This window comes from Eubalaena glacialis, chromosome 11, assembly GCF_028564815.1.
Source record: "Eubalaena glacialis isolate mEubGla1 chromosome 11, mEubGla1.1.hap2.+ XY, whole genome shotgun sequence".
Lineage (NCBI taxonomy): Eukaryota > Metazoa > Chordata > Mammalia > Artiodactyla > Balaenidae > Eubalaena > Eubalaena glacialis.
The window spans coordinates 8,908,318-8,930,248 of record NC_083726.1 but is presented as its reverse complement, the minus strand read 5'-3'; the positions used below and the strand labels follow the sequence as shown (position 1 = coordinate 8,930,248).

At 51.3% G+C, this 21,931-nt stretch overlaps 1 protein-coding gene across 1 annotated transcript in view; it reads left to right on the top strand.

Annotated features, from left to right (window-relative positions):
• The window catches only part of FAM83F (family with sequence similarity 83 member F), a 32,395-nt gene continuing 10,464 nt past the window's right edge, over positions 1-21,931 (top strand). The window contains exons 1-3 of the mRNA XM_061205267.1: positions 1-531; positions 20,847-21,014; positions 21,503-21,624. Coding sequence (XP_061061250.1) covers positions 31-531; positions 20,847-21,014; positions 21,503-21,624 — 791 coding nt within the window. The 5' untranslated portion in view covers positions 1-30. The remainder of the gene's footprint in view (positions 532-20,846; positions 21,015-21,502; positions 21,625-21,931) is intronic.

Below are 21,931 nucleotides of genomic sequence, written 5' to 3'. Positions count from 1 at the left end.
AGACCCGGGCCGGGGCCGGGCCGGAGCGCCATGGCCGAGTCCCAGCTCGGCTGCCTGGACGAGGCGCACGTGAACGAGAGGGTGACCGCGTCGCAGGCAGCCTTCTACTACTGCGAGCGGCGGCGGGCCGCGCTCGAGGCGCTGCTGGGCGGCGGCGAGCAGGCCTACCGCGAACGGGTCAAGGAGGAGCAGCTGCGGGACTTCCTCTCCAGCCAGGAGCGTCAGGCCCTCGGCGCCGCCTGGAGCCCCTACGAAGACGTCGCCGCCGCCGCCGCCGCTGCCGCTGCCGCCCGGGGCAAGAGCAAGGCCGAGGCCGAGACCCCGACGCAGGCCGCGGCCGAGTCCGGCGAGTCCCTGGCCTACTGGCCCGACCGCTCCGACACCGAGGAGCCCCGGCTGGAGCTGGGCTGGACCGAAGCGTGCTTCTACCGCGGCGTGAGCCGCGTCAGCCTCTTCACTCACCCCCCTAGGAAGGAGAAGGCGCCCCACCTGAAGCAGGTGGTCCGGCAGATGATCCAACAGGCCCAGAAGGTAGGCCCCGCCCCACCCCACCCCACCCCACGCCTGGCCCCTTGGACCAGGCGCCACCTCCGAGGCAAGGCCTGGGCCTGGCCGCCCTGACCACCCTCTGGAAAATGGGCCCAGAACCCTCCCTTCCGACGTGGGGCTGGTGAGCCCTCTGGAGAGCATGGATGTGAACGTGTTTGGCAAATTACAGGGTGCTGGGACAGTTGCTTGTCGTCACCATTACAGTGTCCAGAGGCGCTGGCTTTCCTCTGCTCTGTGCTTCTGTTTCCCTGTCTGGTTTCTCTCCCTAGGGAAGAGTGTGGGCTGTGGTAAAATGGGCCACTCAGAGGTCTTGATAATAACCTATGTGCTAACCAGGGATTTACAAAACATGTCCCTGGCCATTTTCTCATTTGATCCTCAGGCAACCCCAGGAAGTGTGGTGTGGCCTCCCACCCCAAGCCTCGCTGCTCTTAAGAGGCCCCCCAGAGTCAAGGCTGGCCTGGCCCCTGGCCCCTGGCATTCACTCCGGCTCTGGGCCCAGTGCTAGAGCTCAAGCAGTCTAGGATGAATTAAGGGATGTATTTTGAGCACCTACTGTGTACCTGACTCTGTGCTGGGTGCTTTGACACGGCAGATCCCTGGACTCAGCAGGTCAAGAAGAAGCCCCCACTTAGGGCGCCTACTCTACCTGGGGATTGAAAGGAGGTGATGTTTCCAGAGTGGCTGGTATTCTAATACTGGTGGGGCCAGTAGTTCGTAGGGTAGGGGGAAGATTTACTCTGTGCCCTTGGGTAGGGGTACCTGGGTAGGGCTTCCAGATAAAATATAAGATGTCCTGTTCATATATACACTACCAAATGTAAAATAGATAGCTAGTGGGAAGCAGCCGCATAGCACAGGGAGATCAGCTCGGTGCTTTATGACCACCTAGAGGGGTGGGATAGGGAGGGTGGGAGGGAGGGAGATGCAAGAGGGAAGAGATATGGAAACATATGTATATGTATAACTGATTCACTTTGTTATAAAGCAGAAAGTAACACACCATTGTAAAGCAATTATACTTCAATAAAGATGTTTAAAAAAAAAAAAAAAGATGTCCTGTTAAATTTGAATTCCAGATAAACAACAAGAAAAAATCTAGTATTATTCAGTATGACCCAAATATTGCATTGGGACATACTGATGCTAAAAAGTCATTCACTGTTTCTCTGAAATTCAGATTTAATGGGGGCATTCTGTATTTTTATTTGCTAAGTCTGGTTCCCCTACATTGAGATTTGTTAAGAAACATCAGCAGCCTTCGGTGCCCAGTTCAGAATATACAGCAGGAGTGGCTTGGGTTCACCATTCTGATTCAACTCAGTAACTGTGGTTGGAGCCCTGTTATCCCTGGAGGCTGAACGAGCCTAGAAAGACCAGTGGTGGGCCTCCTCTTCCTGGAAGGCGCGATCCAGGTAGTTGGCTAGATTGGCTGCCAGAAGGAAGGGTTAACTTTTCACTGTCCATGTTTCCACCCTCCCTCTCTAAAGAATTCCAGCTTGTCTACCTGAGCGTTCTTTGTATATTGCATTCTGCAAAAGAGAAAAACAAGTTTGGACAGAGGAGGAGAAAGGACACGGGTGACAATACTGTGCAGCAGGGTGCAGCTGGGGTCAGGGGTCAGGGCTCACGATGTAATACTAACAAGCCTTGATTTATGCATTCTTAATATGTGCCAGCCACTGTGCTAATGATTTACCTGCGTTTTTTCTTTTGCTTTTCACAACTACGGAGTAAGATGGGTATTTTCCTTATGTTTGGATTCAGAACAGTTAAGTCACTTGCTGAGCCAGGGTTCAAACACCAAAGTCCTTCTTCTTAACTGCTGTGCTATCGGATGATGGTGCAACAGACTAAACCAAGGAGCTGGAATGGAACTAGCCTGGTCACAATCTGGGCTGCAGGTTGTGAACCCCTATTACAAGAAGGGGGAGACAGGGCCCTGCCCACTAGAACTTCTAGTCCCATATGGGATGTCAGGAATCTCCTATGTAGTGGAGTGTTCTTAACTCTTTAAATATTTAACAACAGAAACTTTAACAACTGTGAACCGATCCAATGCATACATACTAAACCAGTAATTATTTCCTGAGTGCCTACCGTGTGCCAGGCACTAGCCATAGGAGGATATAAGGTGGCCTTTGCCCTCCAAGAGTTAATTCAAATGCTGGGAGATGTGCTGGAAGGAAAACAGTTTTTGAGGCTGGATATGCCTAATCTGGAGGATTTCCCAAGGGACGTAAATTGCAGAGTTGAAAGGAGAGAGAGAAGGAAAGTGGAATGGGCAGTTTCTCCTTAAGAGACTCAGGAGAGAGAGATTTTCACTTCAAAATAGCAAGTGGCTTTGACTGGCAGGAGGAAAGAGCTGTTGTGGTGGGAGCTGAATATGTGGGGGGCCTGGTGTTTAGAGCCTGGTCCTAAAACTGGGTCCAAAGCAGGTGACCACCCCTCAGGAAGAAGCAGCTTCTGGCCCCATCTGTGCCCGAAACCCACAAGCCCTCTGGACCCCAACTGTTAATCACTGCCACTCACATCTGTGCAGTACCTTCTTCCCAAAGATCCTGTGAGTAGGCAGGGCAGAGAGGTTGACCCTGTTTCACAGATGAGGAAACTGAGGCGCAAAGAAGAAAAGGGGCTTGCCCAAAGGTCACATGGTTGGTTATGGAAAGACCCAGATCCCTAGCTTCCGCTCTGAAGGCTACACCTTCCAACAACTACCTGCCCACCTCCCCAACCCCAGCTTGTCCAACTGGCAAGCAACCCTTTAGATCCTTCCCCCTTCCTTTTCACCCTGAAACACCCTGGAGGGAGTTTCCTTTGTCTCCAGGGAGAGTCTGGCTGCTGTGAGGCTGGGTGGGACAGACCGAGATGGTTTATGTGCAGAGACACAGGTGACTGTTGGGGAAAAGGGGGGGGTGGTCAGAAGGACCTAGTACACACGTCCAGCTGTGTGCCAGAATTTCATATTTTATCTCTTTTAATCCTCAGAATAACTTCGTGAGGGGCTGTAATTTTTATTCCCGAATGAAAAACAGGAAACCAAGCCTCAGGGGGAGTAGCTGTGACTTGCCCACAGGCGCAGACCAGTGAGGGTTTTGAACCTGGGCCTCAGGGTTATGGACAAAGGAGCCTAACTAGGGAACACTTTGAAAATACGATTGGGGGTTGGGGAGGAGGGGCAGAGGGTGGTGGCCAGTGGGGAAACAGCCCAGCAGGGGTGGAGGTGGGACCACGTGGAATGGGAGGAGGCCTTTGAGTTGGTCAGTCTTAAGTTATCTGCTGTCTGGGCCTCTGCAAATGGCAGAACGCCCTCCTGGCTGTGCTGGAGAGCCAGCATTCAGACATTCGGCCCTGGTTCCTTGTTGGGGGGGCGGTTTTTCCTGTTGTTTTAATCCCCCTTAGGTGATTTGCTTATTTTAGTGTCACTGAATGATGTACTTTGCTTAAAGTACAGGCGGAAAACGTGCCTTCAGGGACCCGGAAGTGAGTCCGTGGCCTCTCCCACGCTGGCAGAGAGGACCAGGGGAGGTTGCTGCCGCTTGGGCTGCTGTGACCACTGTAACTGCAGGGAGGGGGCAGGGGGGACTGGACTTAAATCGAGACCATGTGTAGACAAGGAAACGGTTCTCATTTACAAGGGCAGAGTGAGAGGACCAAATAACTGCGGTTTGGAAGAATAGTGCATTTGGTCATTGGACAAATATTTCGAGGTTTACTATGTGCTAAGCACTTCAGTAGAAAACAGACATATAAAACACACCTCTGCTCTTAAATAGCCTAATAGTCTAATAAACCATCATTTTAATACAGAATGATGGGTGCTTAACAGAGGGCGTGGCAGGAGGGGCACTGACCCAGCCCCTGAACCGGGTTAGGGAAGGACCTTTGATGCTGAGGGCCTGTCTACAGGCGTGTCTGAATGCAGCAAGAAGGGTGAGATTGCATCCACCCATCTTTGCACCCAGCATCCACCCATCTTTGCACCCCAGCTCCCTTCTGACCAGCGGCATCCATTTTTGGGTCTACTGGGTAGGTTTACAGAGTATTGCCTGTGCTCCGGGAGCAGAGGAAAACCTACTGGCCACCCACCTTGAAGATTGATCCTTGGCCCCTGCGTTCCTGAGCCCCACACTCAAGGGTACCAACTACCCAGCTCCTCACTGCTTACCGCCGTGCCTCCCCCAGCATTTCCTTTGGGCCTCAAAAACCGTGTCGGGCAGAGGGGAGGCCCCTGAGGTCCAGAAGGGTCTAATGACTTGTCTTCAGACCAAGGACAAGGAGAGGACACAGCTTCCCCAGGTCCCCGGTCAGAACTACCAATGACCCCGTGTAGATATAAACACAACCCAGGAGAGGGTGGCTGCTGGGCTAGGAAGCTTTGATTAACTGGGAGCTGCTGCTCTTTATTCATGTGGCAGTGAGAGGAACAGGCCCACCTGGTTGGTGGGGGACAGAGGGGCATGGGTAGCAGGCCCAGCCCTACCCCATCTCTGCCTGTCAATGGTTTGTCCCTTTCCTTCAGGGTCTGGCTCAGAAGCTAACCCTTCTTTGGCTGTTTATCAAATTTTCAATCCAAAAGTGACTTTTTGTTCTCAGACGTGGCTCCTGGTTTGTGCCACATGTGTGCCTGGCACACAGCTCGATTTAGGAGAGCCCATTTTATCCTCGGGAACTAGCAGCTTTGGAAGAGCTGAGACTCCCTCCTACACCTCTCCGTCATCTTTGTAGGGCCCCAGCGGCACGGGCAACCAATGATGTTTGTTTAATTGACTGGAAACTGCCTCCTATTGGCCACCCGCCCCTCTCCATCCCTCTGGGGAAGCAAGTGTCTGGAGAGTCCCCAGTTGAACTGCACATTACAGAGGGACCCCTTTAATCCCCATTGTTAAAGCCACCTGGCAGCAGAGAGAAGAATGCTCTAAATTGGGAGGAGGGGGGTGCAGAGGGCTTTGGGGAAAGGCTCCAGGGCAGGAGGCATGGTTGGCCAGGTTAGCAGCCTTGGTTAGAGGTCTGGGCAGCTGATGGGGGTGAACAGCTGGGTACACATGCCCAGGGGATGTGGCAAAGTCTCAGATGCTCCAGTTCACTTCACCAGGAGGCTCAGCTTTCGGGTGGCAGCCTTTGCCATTGTCTTCCCCCGTTAGCCCCAATTGGCTCTTCCCTCATTCAGATACATCCAGCAAATAGCACGCAGCACCTTCTCTGTACCAGGTGCCTGTACCAGGCACCATGCTGGGCACTGGGATATTGACATGAAGCAGATTCAAACAGAAAAAAGAGAGAGAGAGAGGAAACAAAAGAAAGCGTTTACATATATATATACTTAAATATTACTGGTTTGTGAAATCTGAGTCTGATGATATGTTCGTTAGCCACCTCGCAGCCCTGTTCGAGAGCTGGTCCTGATTCTCGCCTAATACCTTTCCCCGTTCTCCTGACGTTCCATGTCAAGAGGCTTCATCTAGAGCTTCTGGGCTGCCTTTGAAAAGCCTGATTCGCTGTGCAGAGCAAGAAAAGGCCTCTCAGGGTAGCCCGTGACCTGTGGGTCCAACACACTGTCCCCCCTGCCTAACTCTTCTTCCCTCCCTGAGTGACCATTCCTCACGGGCATTATTTCCGAGGCGCGGGGCAGTTCCAGAGTCCTTGTCCCCTTGAGGCTGGCGGATAATGATGCAGCTGCAGTTCCAGGGACTGAGCACTTCACAGTCCTTCCAGAATCTTGCCTCGGCCTGTCCCAGCATCCCTGCCAAGCCCTTGGCTCTGTGGCTATTGGATTCTGAGTCTCTGTCTTTTATGCTCAGTCACTGATCCTGGGAGCTGGAGTTTCTGGGCAATGGAGACCCAGCTTCACGTCAGGGACAGAGAATAGGCTCTGAAGTTGAAAGGTCTTGATTTCTGTCCTGACCTGGCTACTTACAAACTGTGTTCCTTTGGGGTAAATCACTTCCCTCCCTGGGACTCCTGACCTGCAAAATTGGAGGGCATTACCTAGATTTCTGGATGGTTTTGAAAAATAAGGAAGAAACTGTATGAAAGCAGAGGATACCAAGAAAGTATCGTACAAACATCAGTTGTCCTGGAAAGGTGCTGCTGCCGTCGCTGTCCCCTCTCAGAGCAGGGAGGGAAGTGTGGCTGAGCTTCCTCCCGGGACGCGGGGCTGCCGGCCAGGAGATCAGAGTTAGGACGGTCAGGGGTTGCTTCTCGTCCTCAGGTTGGAGGCCCTGTGCAGGTGCGCTTCCTGTTTCCTCCTCTGGGTGAGAGGAGCAGCTCCAACTGTCCTCCCCTCCCCCCCGACCCCCGCACTTCTCAGCTGCCTTGACTTGATGTGGCCATTTGTCAGGGCGGCTCTCGTCTGCAGGGCTGTGGTAACTGAGTACTCAGCCAAGGGTCTTCTCTAGGATCTGCCACAGGCCGAGACGAGACAGGAAGGCACGGAGGCTCCCCGGTCCCTGAGTCAGGGGTCCCTGAGGGCGTTCCCCTGCAGAGTCACCCAGAAGGGCCAGCTCAAAGAGCCCGAGGGCAGTCTGGAAGGACTCCTCAAGGACTAAAGCTTGCACAAGTAGGCACTGGGGCATGGGGACACGGGGGTGGGGTGGGTTGAGGTGGGGGACAGGCTGTGTTTCTGTCTTTGGAGAAGAGGGAGGCTGAGGCTTGGTTCCTCTGAAATCTGACACTTTAGGTCCCTGAAACTCTGAGGATGGGTGTTTCCCAGGGAGTTCAAAAGTAGAAGATGGGGCCTCAGTAAAGGGGTGCCTTCTTCATGACTTCTTGGTCTCATGGTGGCTTAGCCAGGTTTGCTGGGCAGTGGTCTCAGGAGGCCAGGTCACTGCAGGGGAAGGAGTACACAGTTGGCAGCCGGGAGCCTGGGTGTCTTCATTCTTGCTCTGTCTTTCCTCCTCTACCAGGTGACCTTGGGCAAATCATTTGACCTTGCTAGGCCTCCATCTCTGCATCTGTAAAATGGGGATCATTCTTGTCTTCTTGCTTACTTTCACAAGATTGCTCTGAGACTCCAATGCAAGACTATATGAGACAGCATTTTGAAAAAGATGACTAATAGATGCAGATAAAAGGGATTTATATTAAGAGGGGCTAACATTGTTGAAAGATAGGTGCTCTGCATGTTATTTCCTTTAATTAATTCAATCCTTAGCACCTTGCAAGGGAAATGAGGTTTTCCCAGAGGCTCAGGGAAAGCACAAGGCCGTAGATCTCATAAGAGGCAAGCTGGAACTCCACCCAGGTCTGAATTCAAGGCTTGTGTCCTTCTGCTACACATGCCGTTACTTTTGGGGATTGCCCCTGTGGCCACCGCTTCCATCTGAAATTCCAGAAACAAAGTATATTTGTTGCCAGCCAGGTTCTGGGAAGCTCACCAACTAGTTCTGGAAACAAACAAGTACAGGACTACTTTGGTGGGAGAGGGAGAGGAGAGGATTCTTTCTGCTTGGTGGCACTGGCACAGGTGTCACCGGGAAGCTGGATATAGGTAGTTTCCAGGGACGTTTTTGGTTTGGCCATGCCACATGGCTTGTGGGATCTTAGTTCCCCGACCAGTGTCCTCTTGCTGGCCACTTTCTGGCCCTCTGGGACGTGGGCCCTCACTGACAAACTGAGACCTTAATGGGAGACCCGCCGGCAACCCCACGCCCACGCCGCCCCATCTGTCCAGGTGCACCCCCAGGATGCTGCCTCACTGCGTCACCCTGGCTGGTGGTCACATCTGCCTCCCTTTCCTCACAGTGTACAGGGCAGACAGAGCCTGTTCTGGGGCAGACCTCCAGTCTGCGGGGAGAGAGGAGCAGGGCAGAGGACCAACGAGCAGGGCTGGGTCCTGGCTGACCGCCTGCCTCTGCTCCTGGCACTGTCCTGATCACACCCCCTCCCAGGCTGAGTCACTCTAGTGATCCCTGGCCCTCCCCCTCCCTCCCACCACACCTCCTACCCCAGGGGCCATGACTAGTCAGCCTTAGCTGGGGCCGCTGCCTTCCCCCGTTTTCTTTTCCTTCTCTGAATTTGTGGAGTCTGTAGACTTGCTAATGATCCCAGAATCTTAGCCCAGGAAAAGAGCCTATGGCTTTTCTAATTAGTGGTCTCTCTGGCCCGAGTTTCTAGTAATCTGTTAACTCATCCCGGCCCAGCTTGTACAGTGGTCACCCTGTTGGGCCTCTCACAGCACTGGTGGGGCATGTGGGAGGCTCCAGATAAATGGTCTTTCTGTTCTGTTTTCTAGCAGAGTCTGCAGAGGGCGGGGGCAGGGACAGGGACCAGGGCTTCTTACCTTTTTGTGGGTCTTTGAGGACCAACTGTGAGTGTTCTTAACTCCCCCTCCCGGGAGGGTTCCCAGACTGCTTGGAAATTCCCCACTTCTGCTCATTCACTCACCATGTTTCACATGTGCCACATTCCAGAAATATACAGGTGAATAAAATGTGGACGCTGAAAAAGAAAATAAACTGCAGGACAGGTTGGAGGGAGCGGGTCAATAGCTATTAATTGTTGAGTACTTAAATACCAGGCCGTGCTAGCCCTTTTAAAATATATTATTTCATTTAACTTTCACAACAATCCAGCAACTTTCCATTTTACAGATGGTAAGGTCACAGGGCTGGTAAATAGTGGAGCTGGATGGGAACTTGAGATTGAGTCTGAATCCCACTGAGCTCCAGGGGCGCAGAGGCCTCCTGGGAATTGACAGCTGAAGCAGCCAGTATGGAAGGGAGGGCGGGCAGAGGGCCGGGGTGTGCAAGGCGGGAGGCCTAGGAGTGCACAGATTCACACTATTCCCATCGCCCAGCCCCTCCTGACCACCTTCCCCTGCTCCCCGCACCCTCCACTTGCCTCTCTGGCGAAGCCCTCCCAGGCAGCATCACCTGGCAGTGGCCAGCAAGTTTTCCTTGACGCTTCTCAGAATCTCCCGGGCAAGCTGCCAACTCCAGTTGTCTTGCCCTGATTGATCAATCAAGAAATACCTCGAAGGTACTTCTTGAGTCCTGCCTTACTCTGCCCACATATTGTATGGTGCTCAGAGCTCCAGGCCAGTAACCCAAAGCAGCAGCTGATCCTAAAAATCATCTGTGTATCCTCACTGGGTTTTTTTTTTTAGCAGCTGATTTATCTTCCTAATTATGTTTAGCTTTAAGCTAATGTTAAAATGAGCTTGCATTAGATAATTTTCACTAATTAACACCAACTTAATGCAGGGAAAGTCATCCCAGAAGCATGCCGTGGGGCAGGGAAAAGCTGGCCTAGGATCTTAAAAAGAATTGCTCTTCTTACTGCCTGGCAGATCACATATGGTTCTTCACGGCTGAATTAGTTGACCTTGCTCACATGGGTACAGTCTGTTCTCTGGAGAGCCAGCCCGAGGCTCCTCTGTATCACCCCTTCATCCACCTAGTTTGGGGAATGGGTGTCAGGAGTGCCTCGTACGGATCCAAGGTGGACGGGGAGTGAGCCCCGGTGGTGCACAGCAGAGGCGGGGGCAGAGCTGGCACAGAGGCCAAGGGGTCTGGGAGGGGAAGTGGCCTGGCTGGCAGAGCTGGGCTGCCAGTGCAGGAGGGAGCCTGGTGTTTAATGATGTCTAATTAGTGAGCCTGAAACAGTGTAACATGGCCTCAGACAGCTGGGAAGCCTCAGCTGACAAAGCGCAGATGCCCGGCTGGTGGGCTGGGGGCAGCCCGGCCTCGAGGCAGAGAACAAGACCCCAGTGGTCTTGGCTCTGTCCTCTCGGTGGGCCAGGGCTCTGGTCCAGACTGCTTCCTCAGCCCCCCGAGGGAAGCCCCCTACTGCGGAGGTACTCTGTTTAGACATTTACTGCGTGTCGGGCCCTGTGCAGGGCGGCATGACACATCTCTGTCCCCCCACCATGTGCTCAGAGAGACACAGGCCTGAGCAGGTGTGCCTCCTGGGAGGGGCACGCACTGCCCTGGGGGCTGGGGACCCAGGACGAGAATGAACCTGGGACAGCCTGGGGGAGGGTGAAGCAAGGACCTCAACAGGGAATGGATGTTCCCATCACCACAGGGAGAAGGTGGTGACGGTGTGAGTTAAGCCACCAGGGTGGGAGTTGCTGGGTGTGTTTGGAGAACGCAGAGGAGTTTATCGTCAAGGGAGGGAGTGGGTTGGAAGCACCTGGAGGGTCTTTGGCCAGGCTGAACTCAGGCCGAGGGTTTGGGCAGGGAAATGGCACGATTAGGGTTGGGCTATTGGCTCCACCTGCCAAGAGCAGGGGACCGACCCCTAGTCTCCCATCACGCTGACGCTGAGCCCTCACCGTGCGCCAGGCGCTGTGGGGAGGAAGCGCAGCGCCAGATGCTCTCCAGGCATCACTGCGTTTCTCTGCATCCTCACAAGAACCATGAGGCTGCCTCACTTTACAGGGAGAGTTCCCAGGGGTCAAGTAACACCCGTGGTCTCACCGCCCCTGTGGGACCCCTGACTCCAAAGTCTGTGCTTCACCCACTGCAGGATGCTCTTGGACTTTGGGGATTCAGCTAAATGACTCTGGAGTCCACGGGTAGGAGGCTGCAAGGCGGGTGGGGCAGGGCCAGGCAGCGTCCGTGGGTGTTCCCCGGGCAGTCATGCAGGCCTCCTCTCCTGGGCTTGCCTCTCCTCTCTCACCCCAGGGAGCACAGACAGGAAGGAAGCTTAAGGTAAAGCTTTCTTGTCCAGTTGTTCACATCCCACCGGGGCAGAAATTGGATGGGGCCTGTTGCAGCCTTGATGACAAAAGAAAGCCTTTGCGGTGTGCCGGGAGCACTGGCACCTCCGCCATGAGTTGTTTCCATCCTCCAGCAGCACCTCTCCGTGCTCAGTGGCAGCCGTGCCAATTGGGTCCCGAGCCCACCTGGAGGTGCTCTCCACTCAGGCTGCAGTTTTCTTTCCTTTCTTTCTTCCTTTTTTCTTTTGGCCGCGCCTCATGGCCCCAACCAGGGGTTGAACCCAGGCCCTCGGCAGTGAAAACTCGGAGTCCTAACCACTGGACCACCAGGGAATTCCCAGGGCCGCAGTTTTCTTAGCGGTGCGTTCCACGCTCGGTGTGCGGGCACTGATGCCCAGCATCACTCGAGGGACAGTGCATCGTACAGACTTACTTACTCTTCCCTTGACTGAGCTGCCCTTCCCCTCGGTTCAAGTTTTGAGCTTCCTGGAAGTGTAGTGTTGCCTGGGCTTTAATCACCATGCGCTGGGCCTGCTGGACATGGTATCAAGCAAAGGAAAACATCTCCACCTTGATGTCTGGGGCTGGTGGGCAGCTCTGTGCTGCTGGCTCCCTGGGAGCTGCCTCCGAAGTGAGGCCCCTTTGTTCTGGGTTCCATCAGAGGAGAGAAGGGGGTGCCGACATGGACCCACAGCTCACAGCAGGCCAGGCACTGTGTTCCTTGTGCCGCTGCATTATCTCATTTAAAACTCAGAACAACCCTGAAGGGACCACCTCCCCATTTTAAAATGAGGAAATGGAGACTTAGATTAAATTACTCACTCAAAGCCCCACAACCAGTGAGACTTTGTGCTTCCAGAGAGTAGATTCTCTTCCCAACACCGGCCGTCACTCAAAGTGTGATCCTTCCACCACCTGCATTCAGATCACCTGAGGGGGAGGGTGTTGTTAAAACGCGTTTCCAGGGGCCGCTGAGTCAGACTCTGAGGATGGGGCCCTAGCATGCCCACATTCAGCACACCCCGCCCCGCCCCGCCCCGCCCCGCCCCGGCTGATCCTCTACAGGCTCGAGTTTGACAGCCACTGCCCTGGAGACCTAGATCGCTCGCTGGGGAAATCAGAGAAGGCGATCCACAGCTGGGGATGTGTGAGCCGGGTGCTGGCTGGCCTGCCCAGAACTGACTCCCCTGGGCTGCCAGACAGATGGACCTTCTGGGAGGCAGCAGCTGACCAATTTGCCCAGGTGCTGCCCTTCCTACCCCAAGGCACCTTAGGGCTGGAGATGTGGGCATTTGGCCCCATTCACCTGGTTTGGTGATAGCCCCTCAAAACCACACAGCTTTTTCATGGGATTTCGTGGATATGATCTCATCTGAGACCCCCAACGGCCCTGGGAGGCAGGCAGGGCAGGCATGGGAGGTAAAAGTCAGGCCCCAGGCTCACATGGGTAATCAGTGGTCAAGTGGGGACTGGAGCTGCCCATGTGGGCTCCCCTCCCTCCCTCCCTCCCTCCCCAGGAAAAAGTGACCATCTCCAGCGCATACCTGCATGGAGCATGCCTGGCCTGGGGCCTCTTGCCTTTTCCCCACCGCGGCGCTGAGCGGGACGGGGGTCTTTGTCAGCAGCAGCCATGCCCACCCCGGTGCCTAGGCTCCACGTCAGCAGAGCTGGGGAAACCAGTGAGGGAGAGGGTTGTATCATCTGGCTCTATGGATGCATCCTGGTTTTGTGTGTCCAGAAGTGACCTCAGGTCCTAGCCAGAGTAGATGTCCCCAGAGCCTTCCATGACCACATCATGTGGGGGTGACAGCTCTGGACTGGGGTCAGAAGCCTGGGCTTTAGTCCCACCTCTGCCAAGACCCAGCTGGGTAACTTAACCTTGGGGCTGGGCTCTAGCTGATACATTTCCTCCCAGCTCTGAGGTTCTACCCATCTGGAATGTCCTTCAGTGCAGGGGCCGAGTGCAGAGATGCAGCCTGTGCCTGCACTGGAGCCTGGCCCAGGGGCTTTGTAGGGCTGACTTGCAGCCCGTGCTCCACTTACTGGCTTGCATTCCATCACAGGGAGGACGGGTACCCTTTCATAATCTGCACAGAGGCGCTGGCTGTACGTGCTGGTGGCAGCTCTGCTTCCTGGTCTGATGTTCTTGGCGTGGACTTTTACCCCTTGGTAAAGTACTGTCCTCAGTAATGGGCTGGCTGCTCCTTCAAGACCTCGGGCGGGTGGAACAGAGGCAGACCAGCCCGGGGACTGGCGCTCGGGCAGCAGTCCCAAAAGGCGGCCACTTCTTTTCCCTTCTCTATGCCCTTGAGGAAGAACTTCAACTCTGCCTTCCAGCAGGATGATCTAACCAGGAATCTTGCTCAGCATTCTTTTTTTTTTTGTCCTTCCACCGAATGTCTAGTCATTAATGAAATAAAAGAGTTAACAACAAAGCTAAGTCCACACCCCGCAAATAAAACAGTAGACATGAAACACCCTCCATTTAGACACTCATTCCACAAACATGGAGAACTGACTTGGTGTTGAGATGTCCCCTGAGGGTGGAGATTCTGAGAGAAGTCAGATGGTCCCTGCCATCCGGGAGCCCACAGCCCTGTAAGGGACAGAGCCATTCAGCAGATGTTACAATAAAATGTCAAGGACCTCTGTTATGTGCCCGGAACACAACGTGGGCAGGAAGCAGGGAGTGGTGAACAATATTGGGTGGGGAGAAGTTCAGGAAATTCTTGCCTGTGTCTTGAAAGATGCGTAGATGTTTCACAGGAGTACAGGAGGGGTAGGAACAGAACTGGAAACTGCCTGATGTGTGCAGTTGTTCTCAAAAGCGGGTGGGGAGTTGATGCAGTTTTGCCCCCAGGAGATATTTATCGATGTCTACAAACATTTTTGGTTGTCACCAGTGGGGGTGGCGCTAGTGGCATGCTGCTACACACCCTGCGATGCACAGGACAGCCCCCCACAGCAGGGAATACTGTCCCTGGGTCCCTGGAAGTCCCACAGTGGAGAAACCCTGAGTTAGGGTAACTGCAGGTCATACTGCAGGCTGAAAACAAGGGGCAGACGTGAGATGGTCCGAGATGAAGCTGGAGAGGAGGAAAGGGGCCATCATAAGGCCCTTCAATGCCAAGTTAAGGAGTTTGGCTGTGGGACCCACCACTTCATCAGTCTGTTGTTTTGGCAGGGTCACTGCTACGGAGAAAGAATTGGAGCACAGAGATGGAGGAGAGACTAGTTAGGAAACTATTCCAGAAGTGCAGTGAGAAATGAGGGGGGCCCGAGCGAGGGCAGCAGTGCAGTGGGAACAGAACGGAGCTGACCCAGAGAAGGTGCACAGAGGAGGGCCTGCTGGCATCGGTGGCCGATTGGATTTGGTCATGGGGAGGAGGAGGAGGCCAGTAGACTCGGGCTTCTGGCCCGGGTGACCTAGAGGACATTGATTTTGGAAGGGCCTCCAGGGCAGGCTGGTGAGCATAGCTCTGTGACGAGGAGACTGGCAGTGCAGTGGCCGTCCAGACTGGGTCATCCAAACACACCAGGGGTGTCAGTCCCCAGCTGTCCTTTTTTTTTTTTAATAAATTTATTTACTTACTTATTTATTTTTGGCTGTGTTGGGGCTTCGTTGCTGCACGCGGGCTTTCTCTAGTTGCGGTGAGCGGGGGCTACTCTTTGTAGCGGTGCGCGGGCTTCTCATGTCCTGGCTTCTCTTGTAGCGGAGCACGGGCTCTAGCTGCGCAGGCTTCAGTAGTTGTGGCACGCGGACTCAGTAGTTGTGGCTTGCGGGCTCTAGAGCGCAGGCTCAGTAGTTGTGGTGCACGGGCTTAGTTGCTCCGCGGCATGTGGGATCTTCCCAGGCCAGGGCACGAACCCATGTCCCTTGCATTGGCAGGTGGATTCTTAACCACTGTGCCACCAGGAAAGCCCCTCCCCAGCTGTCTTGAGTAGAGTTGCCGTGGAGTGCATGGGGAAGGTGGAGTCCTTTTCATTAATTTTGTTAATCTAATGGTAATTAAGGAGTCCAGGAAGAGAATCTGAAAAGCTGGCAGTTTAATTAAAGGTAAGTGACAGATGGAGGGGAATTCAGAGGCTCCCTAACACACCCTGTTCCCCCACCCCACCACTGAGGCCGAATATCAAAGGAGGAGATGGTAAGCTAACCAAACACCTGACGAGAAGTGTTACAGCATCAGAACTGCTTTGCCAGAGCCTGCGACAGCTTCTAAAAGCTCCTGCCACCTCAAATTAACCTCTCTCCCCACGTACTGCACATCAGTGGGTAACCAGGTAAAGGATGCTAGGAGCCTGCCGGGATGCCAGGGGATGACTTTTCCCTCCTGACGAAATCCGGCTCCCGGGTTCTGTGCCTTTGATGTCTCTCTTATAAAACCTGATTTTCCTTTTATACTGGGAGCCTTGAAGTTAGATTTGGCTCGTAGGATCACGTGGCACATTAAACACCAGAGCGGAGGGAGTGGGGAGCTCGTTTTCCTGGGCCTGATGCCGTGGATCCTAATGTCAAGCAGGGCCTCAGAGACCAAAGCGGAGGGTAATTATCACCTCTCCTCCACAACGAGATTGCAGGAGTCAGCGAGCAATTGATTTTTTCCTACTGCAGATATTTCACTGCTTAATTGGTAGTGACACAGATGGCTGGCTCTCACCAGGGCGCCGCAGACCAAGCCTCCCGAAAGCAGGGCCCCTGGGGACGTCTCTCCCTCTAGTCTGTGATGCTCTCACAGCACATCCTCTGTCGGGTGGGGGTGAGGGTGAGCTGGCTCCCTGTGCTTTCAATTACAAAACAAAAGCAAGAGTGAATCCAGAAGCGCTTTTCTGAGCCAGTCAAGCCCTCCCCAGCGACATACTGAGAGTCAGCTTTGAGCTGGGCACTGGAGAGTCTGGAAATGAGCAAACAGTAGACTCTGGCCTCAGGCAGCAGTTGGGAGCTATCAGGAGGCCTATGAGATGGTGGGAGCTGTGTTCTGCTGGAATGAAGCCTAAAGTGGCCTGTTAAAACCCTCCGTGATCCAGCCCCACCCCGTTGTCCTTACGCTACATCTACCCTGAACTGTTCCAGGCCAATTGTTTTTTGTTTGTTTGTTTTGGACCTCAAGTGCAGAGCTGATTGTGAACCTCAGTTCGTGGTCCACTGCCATCGTCAATCCAGGGAAGGGCCCTCTTATTTTACTCTCTCCTTCCCTCCCGTCCCTTTCTCCTTCCATAGGCAGCCACCCTCCTACATTCAGTGTATGTCCTTGGACATGTCCGTATCCTTGAAAAACACGCAGAGTTATTTTATGTAGTGTGTTTTTATTTACATAAATGGTATTAGGCTATAGATCTCTATCTCTAACATTCATCTTAAAAAGAACTACCCAGGTTCTGCACATGGAACTCGTTCATTGCTTCTGTCTGCTGCAGAGCACTCTGTCCTGAGCATCCCTCACATTCTCCACACCCATTCTTCTAGAGATGGACATCCAAGTTGTTGCCAACTCCTTGCTATCCCAAAGAAAGCTACAGTGAATGTCTTTGTTCCTTCCCCCTTATAGACCTGTGCAAAGATCCAAGAGGTTCCCTGGGTGTGTGGCCAAGAGTAGCGTTGCTGGCTTCCAGGCATGCACAACCTTAAATCCACGAAGCTCTGCCCCTTGCCCTAAGAAATAGCTGTACCAGTGTTCCCTCCCACCCTCAGTGAATGCGGGTTCCCCTTTCCTCACACGCCAACATTTAGGACTATCCAACTTTCTAGTTTTTAGTTAATGTTATAGTTGTAAAGTGGTATCTCTCATCTCTTTGCTTTTTTTAAATTTATTTTAAATTTTTTATACAATTTTTAAAGGTTACACTTCATTTGCAGTTATTACTATCTCTTTGCTTTAATTTGAATCTTTCTGCGTACTAATGAGGTCTGCTTCTCTTTACATACTTATTAGCCATTCAGGTGTCTCCTCTAGGAATTGCCTATTCATATCTTTTGCCCATTATTCTAATTAGTTTTCTGTCTTTTTCTTGCTGATGTGCAGGCATCTCTTGTATATTATTAGTTCCTTTTGGTTGTAGACATTGCAGATATCTTCTCCCTGTCAGTTATCTTTGTCTATTGACATCTTTCTTTGAACAGAAAATCCCTAATTTGCCAAATGCCTCTTTTAAAATTTTATTTGTCTTATGATTCATGCTTTTGGAATCTTAAGAAATCCTATCTTACCTATGCCATGAAGATATTTTCCTATATTTCATGAATTCCTTTATTAGTTGTATCTTCTGCATTTAGGTATACAGCCTACCTGAAATTCACCTTTATATATGGTGTGAGGTAGGGATCCATTTTACTTTTCCCTGTTTAGTATGCCAGTTGTCCCAATAGCATCTACTAAACAGCATCCTTTCTCCACTGAGTTGTGATTCTACCTTAAAGTTAAGACTTTAAGTTAACTTAAAGTTTTATGTATGTGTGTAGGTACCTGTATATTTCTGGTCTCTCTATTCTGTCCCATGGTCTATTTGTCAGTTCCTTCCTATCTCAGTATCACAATTCTTATTAATTTGGTTCTGCAGTATGTCTTACTGTCTAGTAGGACAAGTGTCCCCTTTTAGCTTTTCTTTTTCAAAATTGACTTAGCTATTTTGAATCTTCATTCTTCCTCACATCTTAGAAATATTTGAGCTCCTCAAAAAATTTTACTGACCATTCATTGGAATTGCATTGGATTTTATTAATATGAGGAGAACTGGATTTTTAAAACATTAAATCATGTTATCCATGAACACAATTTATCTTTTCATTTATTCAAATATTTGTAACTGTCCTTTAATAGAGTTTTCTAAATTTCTCCATAAAGGTATTAATTCCTAAATACTATGTGCTTAAGTTGCAATTTTGAATGCACCTTATTTTCTTTTTTTTTTTTTAATTGGTTATTGCTGTAGTAGAAGAATGCTGTTGGTTTTTGTAAGTTTTTCTTGTATCTGGCAATCTTGCCAAATTCTCCTATTCTAATAGTTTTTCTCTGCATTCTACTGGTTTTTTTAAAAAAATATCATCCTTAAATACTGGTAGTTTTGTCTCTTCTAATCCTTCTGTCTCATTTCTTTTTCTTGTCATATTGCATTGGTCAGGACCGCCAATACTTTGTTGAACAGCAGTGGTGATAAGTGAATATTCTTGATTTGCTTAAGACTTAAAGGGAATGCAACTTTAAGTATGTTTCATGAGGGTTTTTAGTAGATAGCCTTTATGACATTAAGGAAGGTCCTTTCTATTCCTAGTTTTTTGAGAATTTTAATCACAAATAGTGTTATCAAATACTTTTTAAAAACTTATTAAGATAATATATGATTTTCCCTCTTTGACACTATAAATGTTACAAATTGATATGTTTCTGATGTTGAATAATCCTTTCATTTTTAGGATAACCTTACTTGATTATGCTGTATTTAATTTACTTTTTAAAAACTGAACTATAGTTGATATGTTTAATTCACTTTTAATGACTTATCCATGTCAATTTCATTTTCAAAGTCATCAATGTGTAAATGTTCCTAGTCTTTTTACCATTTCTTAAATAGTAAGAATTTCTTAAAAAGTAAATATATCTGTAGTTATTTCTCTTTCTTCATTCAGTATTTTATTTGCATCTCCTCTGTTTTTGTCAGTCATGCCTGTCCTCAGTGCCTTTGCTTGTGCTGTTTTCTTTGCCTGAAATGTTCACCTCCTAGGCTCCTGGTAGCCCATGTGGCACTTGTGTGCAGATTAGGAAAAGGCATCTCTTCCTCAGGCAGGCACAGCTCCCACTCACCCCCATCAGCCCAGTGCCTATGTGCAGTGCACAACCTGCATACCCATGCATGGCAGCCCTGCCCACTTCCCTGCTTGGTTTTATTCCCTGCTCAGTTTTATTCCCTGCTCATTTCTCATGGCACCCAAGGCTGCCCATTCTTCAGGTTTCAGCTTCCTCAGTGAAACCTTTCCTGTTCTCCCCTGGCTGAAAGTAATCTTTCAATCTTCCCCCTCCCTAAGTCCCTCCTTCTCTTCCTACCACCTCTCCTTTGAACTCAAATCACACATCATTTGTGCATCTCTTAAGGCATTTATCTCGTTTTACCTTATGTCTTATTATTTTGTGCGAATGTCTTATGATTCCAACTGGATTAACCCCTTGAAGTTAGGGACTATAGTTTGTTTGGCCTTAGATCCTCCCTCTGCCTGTGGGGCTTTGTAAATGTTACTTGTATGAATGATTGGGTATTAAATGTAGGAGGTAAGAAGGCCCTTATGTAATATTGTGTAAATGGTGTTGGGGGGTGGTCTTTAGAGGCAGAGATAATGGCAGAGCACACATGAAGGTGATGGTGATTGTGATGATGACGATGGTGATGGAGGATACACTTATTGAGCTTAACATGTGCCGGCACTGTGCTAAACGCTTTCACAGTTTGCTTCTCTAAGCCTTCTCAACAACCCTTTGAGACAGGTGCTACTATGAGCTCGATTTTGCTGCCAAGGAAGCTGGGGCACTGATGAGTGAGCAGTGGAGTTAGTGAACCAGGCCTGGTCTGCCTGGCTTCAGCGTTCAGGCTTGCAGTTACAACGACAAGCAGACTCCTTCGACCATACAATGGTTACCATTTATTGAAGACTTACCTACGTATCAGGCATTGTTGATGCTTACAGATGTTATTTCTAATCCTGATGCCAAATGTATCAAGTACAGAGTATCCCCACTTTGCAGATGAGGAAACAGAGGCTCATCAAAGTTAAGGGATTTGCCTAAGGTTACATAAATAGAAAGTGGTTAAAATCAGATCTCTCTACAGAAAGTGGTTATAATCAGATCTCTCTGACCCCAAAGCACATACTTTCCTCTGCATCATGGGCACAGTGCTTGGGGCCAACAAGAAAACCCTGCCTCTGGAGCAGAAGGTTTGTATAGGAAAGTGGAGGAGGCTGAGATCAGAAAGGCAAATCTGCCTCAGGCTGTGGAAAGCCTCGCCTTCCAGGATGGATAATCAAGACTGGCTTTTGGAAATCAAGGGTCCTAGGCAGGGACCTTGATTTGAGGATGAAGTGGGATGGTCTGGACCCCTGGAGGCCAAGGGAGCCCGAGCTAACTGGAGCTCTGCCTGAATCTGTGCTCAGGGAAGCACAGGGCTTTGCACAGCTGCAGGGAGATCAAAGCACCCAGGTCTGCAAAGTAAGTGGTATCTGAGCAGATCTGCAGCTTGTGGAAATGGTCCATTTCATGCCTCTCAGTGACTGCAGCTCCTAGAACCTGCTTATTTCCCTAAGGCACCAGAACCAACTTTCCTCAGCCTCCTAGATCTCCACTGACACGGCTTCTGAAGAGCCGCTGGAAAATCCCCAGGGTGGGTAGTGGGAATTTGCCAAGGATGAAGTACAAGCAGCATGGCCTGCACCCTCTGCACTATCTTCATTTCCCAGAGCAGGGAGCCCATCTCCTGCTCACATGTGCTCAGAGGTGGGTGGGGATGTGCGAAACCCAGGAGTGGTGCAGATGGCATTTTTGACTCTTGGCCAGCACTTACCCCAGCCCAGCTGGTCGTCTGTGGGCCGCAGTGTGACTCTGTATGTGTGTAGTCACCACGTGCCTCACTAGTGCCCTTCCCTGTCCAGGTCATTGCTGTGGTCATGGACCTCTTCACTGATGGTGAGATCTTCCAAGACATTGTGGATGCTGCCTCCAAGCGCCGAGTCCCAGTGTACATCATCCTGGACGAGGCAGGCGTGAAGTATTTCCTGGAGATGTGTCAGGGCCTGGAGCTCGCTGACTTCCGTATTCGGGTAAGTTGTACCACTGGGGCTGGGGGCGGGAGGGGGGAAGGAAGTGGGATGGAGACTGCCTCTGCCCCTCCCTCTGCCTGCTCCCCAGTTCAGGGGCCCAGGTGAACAGCACTCTCAACCCCTTTCCTCTGTCTAAAACCTTGCCTCATGAACTGATAACCCTAACTGCATGCCCAGCTTACATTTTATCCCAAGGCTGCTGAGGCTAAGGAGGCAGATCCGGCCTAGTCCCGGGCACTCAGCCCGCAGAGTCACTGTCAGGGTTGAAGGCAGGGCTGTGTTTCTCTTCTGAAGAGCTTTGAGAGCAGACCGGGGCCACCCTGGGCCCGTCCGAGCCCAAAGCAAGATTTGCTGACTTCCTCAGGACGTAGGAAGCAGAGTCAGGGTCCCGTGGACAAGAGCATTCATCCTCCACCCAAGCAGAGACTCAGCTTAGAGCCTCTAGGCCCCCAGCCTGAGTGACAGTGCCCTTCTCCTCTTCTCAACAGAACATCCGTGTCCGCTCTGTGACAGGTGTTGGCTTTTACATGCCCATGGGGAAGATCAAGGGGACCCTGTCATCCAAGTTCCTAATGGTAGATGGTGAAAAAGTAGCCACTGGATCCTACAGGTGAGTTGGGCCAGGTCAGAGAAGGGCCTGGGAGGCCTTAGTTCATAGTCAGAAGTGTTCATGTTCAGAAAGATGCTGGACTAGAGCCTCCACAATCATGAGTTTAAGAGCTATTGTCTATTCTGATAGCAAAGAATAGCCTCCTGGCCAGTCCCTTCCCTCAAGCTTTCTGGCTAATGGATTATTCAAGAAAGAGGGTCAACCTTTGTTGATCATTAAGCACTGCCTGCCTTTCATGGTCCACAACAGCTGGTTGCCTTTTGAGGCTGGAAGAGACCTGGGCACATGAAACAATTAATAAATGGCG